Source organism: Erythrolamprus reginae, chromosome Z (assembly GCF_031021105.1).
Source record: "Erythrolamprus reginae isolate rEryReg1 chromosome Z, rEryReg1.hap1, whole genome shotgun sequence".
Classification (NCBI taxonomy): domain Eukaryota; kingdom Metazoa; phylum Chordata; class Lepidosauria; order Squamata; family Dipsadidae; genus Erythrolamprus; species Erythrolamprus reginae.
In genome coordinates, this window is record NC_091963.1 from 120,419,586 (window position 1) to 120,425,732 (window position 6,147).

The 6,147-nt window shown below is 42.0% G+C and overlaps 1 protein-coding gene across 1 annotated transcript in view; it reads left to right on the top strand.

Annotated features, from left to right (window-relative positions):
• Positions 1-5,399: 5,399 nt before the first annotated feature.
• The window catches only part of TRIM28 (tripartite motif containing 28), a 45,149-nt gene continuing 44,401 nt past the window's right edge, over positions 5,400-6,147 (top strand). Inside the window, 3 exon segments of the mRNA XM_070727950.1 lie at positions 5,400-5,514; positions 5,517-5,591; positions 5,594-5,731. Of these exon segments, the coding sequence (XP_070584051.1) occupies positions 5,481-5,514; positions 5,517-5,591; positions 5,594-5,731 (247 nt within the window). The 5' untranslated portion in view covers positions 5,400-5,480.

Genomic DNA, 6,147 nt, shown 5'->3' on the forward strand with positions numbered 1-6,147 from the left:
TTGAACCTCTGTGAAAAGAATGCTAGAAACTTTTTCAAGTTTATTTGCACTACCATTGTTTTAGGGGTTACCATAACTATTTACATTATCCCCATATTTCTACAGATCATAAAAATGTTTGTTCAATTCATAATGATTTTATTTTGGATTTAATTTGCAAGGTAGTTTGCAAGAGTTTTAACCAAAGAAAAGGAAATACTGTAACTTTAAAAAATGATTTTTCTGATGGATTTGTGCTTTACAGCAATATTTAATAAAATTTGGGAATAAAATACAGGAATAATCTAAGATCTTGGGAAATATCTGCAATTCTTAACATTGGCAATTCTGTCTTGAGTTTTAGAAAATTGTGCTTCATCAATATATCAAAGCTAAGGGAATAAACCAGACAATTTGACAAAGGAATTAAGATCTATTGTGAAAGATGGCCTGGTAAATAATAAACTATGAATTAGAGCCAGTATTGGATTGAATCTGAAGACTTTACTGACTTTGCTTTTGAATTGTGTAGATTAGAACTAAATCACAAAATTGTAGTCAGCACTGTTTCTTTATAAGTTGTACCACTTATTGGGAAAGAGATAAACTCAGATTAATGTACCTGAAATAATGAACAATTTCTGTCCATTTATAGAACCTAACTGGAATTACTGCTGGAATCTATGCTCCCTGTTAATACCATCAGTGTCCTTCAGCATATAAAGTTGGTCATACTGAATACAATTCTGACATTTCATTACCTAATATAGAGGTAAACAGAAAATCTATGGCTTCCTGTTTTTAGTTTATTAACCTCCCACACTTAACAAAATGTGAGGAATTGAATATAGAGCTGAATGATGGAAGAATACCTTGGATGAAGACATCTAATGATGAATTAATGCAAAAACAATAGAGAATACAGTGGACTGAGAAGCTATGTAACTAAGTGTCCATTTCCTTTTTATTTTCTATTGCCATCCCTGCCCTATTAAGATATTCTCAAAGTTATGTAGCAATTGAGTAAAGAAACAAGGGAAGAAATTGTTGTATTTCTGTTGACAATGCAAAAGCATACACTAATCCTGATTGTGCCACTTTACTATATTAACATCTAAATGGCCTTATCTTTTACCCTGAAGGTGATCCACAACTAAGGAAATAAGAGGATTTTTTTGTGACTTGTCCAAACATTCAATATAAACTTTTTAAAATTGCCATCCATACAATTGTACTGTAGGGTGTTTTTCAGTCTTGCAATTTTTCAATATATTGTGCTGGCAAGACAGAGACTTCAATGTAATAAATAGTTCAAAGCAATTGTTGTTTTTATTTTGTTTTTGTTTTACAAGGAAAAATGTCTCAGCTAAAACCAAAGAAATCACGGAAAACAGTTTTTTCCAGCAACCCAAGATACATGAACATCACCAGACCTTCAACACAGAAGTCAGAATGTTTATTTGCTATACAACCAAAGATAGAGTAATCTACACAGTAATTAAAAATAAGACCAGGAGCTGACTGTGCCTCAGATCATGAGCTTCTTGTTGCAAAATTCAGGCTTAAACTGAAGGAAGTAAGGAAAAGCACTAGGCTACTCAGGTATGAACTAAATCCAGACATTCTGGAATGTAAAGTCAAATGGACCTTAGGAAGTCTGAGCAATAACAAAGCTAGTGGAGATGACAGTATTTCATCTGAGCTATTTAAAATTCAAAAGAGGATGCAGTAAAAGTGCTACACTCAATTTGCCAGCAAATTTGGAAAATTCAACAATAGTCACAGGATTGGAAAAAGTCAGTTTGCATTCCAATTCCAAAGAAGGGCAATGCCAAATAATGTTCAAACTCCATTGCGCTCCATTGCGCTCATTTTGAGCAAAGTTATGCTCAAAATCCTACAAGCTAGGCTCTAGCAGTGTGCGGACCGAGAACTATCAGAGGTACAGGCAGGATATCGAAGAAGCAGAGGAACTAGAGATCAAATTGCCAACATCATGGAGAAAGCTAGAAAATTCCAGAAAAATATATACTTCTGCTTCATTGACTATACTATGTCAATGTGGGTCATAACAAATTATGGCAAGTTCTTAAAGAGATAGGACCATCTAATTGGTCTCTTGAGACAGGGGTCCCCAACCTTTTGGACCTCAGGGACCGCTAAGGTCATACTTTTAAATTCCACGGACTCTAATTCATAATTTTAAGTCTCGCAGACCACTAATGTAATTTTTTTGAACATATAAATTTGTAAAATAATGATTAGATAATTCCATTTTATTATTATAAAATGCACCTATTTAATATAACAATATTATAAATGCTTATTTAATTGTAACAAAATTGTAAATGCTTATTTCATCATAACATCTTTAAAGATTGTTTTAATTGTAACAAAATTATTAGTTGTTGTAGTTATTACAAAATAATTGAAGCTTAATTGATGGTGGGTTGCTGATATTGTTGGAAAAGTCAGTCCCATATTCCAGAGCTGGTGTACCTTCTCTTTCCTCCTCTCCCTTTCCCTCTTTCCTTTCCTTTCCTTTCCACTTCATCCTTTCCGTTCCTCTTCTTTCTTCTTTTTCCCTTCCCTTTCCTCTCCTTTCTGTCCCTTTCCTTTCCTTCCCTTCCTCTTCTCCCCTTGTGGCTCAGGCAGCAGAAACTTGGAGCTGCAAGGGTGGGGTGGGGAGGCAGGGCTGGCATGGGTGACAAAAAGGAGAGAGAAATGCACAAAGAGTGGAAGGAAGGCAGGAAAGGCTGAAAGTTAGGTTGCATGGGGAAAGCAGGAGAATAGAAGTCTGCCGGAAAAGCAGAGAGGCAGAGATAGAGAAATGGGGGAAGCCTGCAGCCAGGGACACTGGCTTGCAGCTAAGCCCAGTACCACAAGGTCCGTGAGAAGCTCTGGGAATAGAAGATATTCCTCTGGTTCCAAGGGGGGTCTGAGAGTGTATGTGCAGCCCCAGGACAAACACTTGTCTTCCGGAATCCTACTGCTGCTACCCCAGTTCTCAGCTCCAGAGCAGCAAGTGTGTCTCCACCAAGGGCTGCCAACCTCGGAAGGCAAGTGTCCATTGCATACGCAATAGACAGCAAACTCCAGCTGCTCCCCGGACTGGATGTAGTTTACTAAGATTTCCCCTCAGGCCACCAAGGACCACCAGTGGTCCACAGACCACCAGTTGGTATGCTGTGTCTTGAGAAACCTATATGCAGATCATGAAGCAACGATGAGAACTGGACATGGAACCACTGATTGGTTCAAAATTGAGAAAGGATTTTGGCAAGGCTGTATATGTAGAGCACATCATGAGAAAGGTGGGGTTAAATGAATCACAAGTTGGAATTAAGATTGCCAGGAGAAATATCAACCACCTGAGATATTATTATTATTATTTATTGGACTTGTATGCCACCCTTCTCCGAGGACTCAGGGCGGCTCACAACATATGCAGATGATACCATTCTAATGGCAGAAAGTGAAGAGGAGCTGAATAGCCTTTTGGTACAGGTGAAGGAGGAGTGCAAATGCTGGCTTGAGACCAAAGGTGAGTTCCTCCCAGTTCGGGCTGGTTTGCCTGAACTGGTAGTGACCCGTTGATGTCATGATGACATCACAGAATCAGTTTGGTTGGTGCTGATCCATAGGTGCCACCATCTTTTTATTTATTAGTTTTTCTTCTGAGCATGCACAGAAGATGAATTTCCTGCACTGTGCATGTGGTCATTTTGTTTTTGGCTGAGCGCCAGAGAATTGAGGTCTTTGAATGATGGTACTGACAATTCCTGTGAGTCCCCTGGAGTGCAAGGCGAACAAACAAATCAGACCTAGTGATCAACCCTGACTGGTCTTTAGAAGGCCAGATCTTGAAGATGAAACTCAAATACTCTGGTCACCTAATGAGAAGAAAGGACTCACTGGAGAAAGAGCCTAATGTTGGGAACAATTGAGGGCAGAAGAAGAATGAGACAGCAGAGAATGAAGTGGCTGGATGGAATCACTGAAACAGTCAATGTGAGCTTAAATAGACTTGGGATGGGGGATGGTAGGACAGGGAGGTTTGGAGGAATGTTGTCCATGGGGTTGGACACAACTTCGCTATTAACAAGTTTGTCTTTATTTCTCTAAGCTCTCAAAAATCAGCAAAATATTAATCAAAATATGCTGTGGATTAATCTTCACTGGTATATGAATTCCCAACAAAACTTAGCTTCTCCTGTATTGCATTCACACATTATATCAAGCAAGCCACTGGGCAATATATTGTGTGAACTCAGCTATACTGTACTGGTTTATAAATTTCTTCTTCCATTCAACTGTGTCCAATTTTCAAGTTACCTGGAAAAGCCTCTGGTTTTCTTAGGAAGGTTTTCCAAGTGGTGTGCTGTTGCATGCTGGGTAGGGCCCAGCTTTGTGCCTAAGATGGGACCAGAACTCAGTTTGATGAATTAACCATAACACTAAACTGTTTTGTAAACAGTATATATGTGAGCCCAACCATGTGGATTCAAAATAGACATTTAAGTTTAATATATCAACTCTGGTTTGTTTTATCTAATGGTATTCGTAATTTATAAATTCAGCCACCATAAAAAAATTAGCTGCAAAAACCGTTTAGTCTCTTGATATACCAGTGTCACTTGAGAATCTATTCTCAGTCACCTAGGAAACAGGATTGTAATCTAAATGCTTAACGCTTTTCAGCCATTTCCCGAACTGCCTGGGAAAAGGGTAGTTTGGTTTCCAACATGGAGGCTAAAAAGAATTCGCTTAGGCAGCCGCACAGATGGACTTGAATGATTGGCTCGACCCTCCAGGTAGCTTCCCAGTTTGAGGGAGTTACTGGATGTTTTAAGGCCAATCCTAAACCCCGCTCCCTTTTAGCCCGGATGAATTCCAGGTTGCCATGGGTTCAGTCTCTTAAAGCCTTTTTCGTTTGATCCGCCCCTTTTCTAAAAGACGAACCTAGACCTTTTCCATTTTTGATTTGTTATCCGATAAAAATCTAAACAAATCTACTCGAATCCCATTGGATAAGATACATTTTTCTCCTTTATTTGAACTCTCCTTAAAAAATACGTCGACTATTGGTTAGATTGAATGTCTATCTGTACGGCAACAACCTTTCTTGAAGATACGGCCCAATTGGGCGGAGAACAGTAAAAAAGACGGGAGGGGGGGAGAAACCCTCTTCAAACAGCTTGCCCCAACCGCCTCCCCCCCCCGCGTCAAAGTACCCGTGGTTCAGTCGGCGAAGTGGGAGGAGCATAAGGAGGAGGGGCATCCAAGCGAGCGAGCGAGCGAAGTCGCAGTTGCGCGCGCTGCTTTCGTTGTCTAGCGAATTCGCGTGCAGCACCTTCTAGCTCCCAGCGGTTCCAAGGCTCGCGAGGTCCAAGTCCCGCACGCGGCTAAGTTTTCGCGGCTTTTCGGCTTACTGCCGGTGCCAGTGATCAATCAGTAGAAGCAGCAGCAATAGCAGCAACACCACAATCTCCAGGACAGCGATGTCAGCCTCTGGGACTGCAACGGTCTCTGCTCCGGCGAAGCCGGCGGAGGCGGCACCGCCGGGGACAAGCAACGCACCTCCTCCGGTCCACTCAACGTGGAAGGTATCGACTGCTGGAGAAATGCGGCGTGTGCCGAGAGCGGCTCCGCTCCGAGCGCGACCCGAGACTCCTCCCTTGCCTCCACACCGTCTGCAAGGAGTGCATCAAAGTCGATACCGCCTCGGGCGGCAACAACAAGGATGGGCAAGGTAAGAAGAGTCCTTGGAAGTGGCGAGCTCTGGGAGAATGGGGGGGGGGCTGCGAACTCTCTGCTGCTGTAGAGGAATGCTGGCCCTCCTTTGCAGAGGGAGAAAGATAAGGGGAAAGGTTTTGCAGCGGGCAGAGACGCAAGATGGTGTTTTTTTTTTAACTGAGAACTTAAATTATTTCTTTCGCCACACGCTTGCAGCACCAGAGAGTTGTCTCTGGAGGTGCCTGGAGCCGCTTCTTACCCGCGGGTTGCATCCCGCTCCTAAACGAGGGGGGGGGGGGAGGTCCTGGCTTACGTCATTTTATGTGTTTTACCCGGGGTGGTGGTGGTGGTGGATGTGTCTTGCACGCCTGCAAGATTGGTGTCGAGAAAAAATGGAGGAAAGGGAAAAGGGGCGGTGAATGAAGGCGGGAG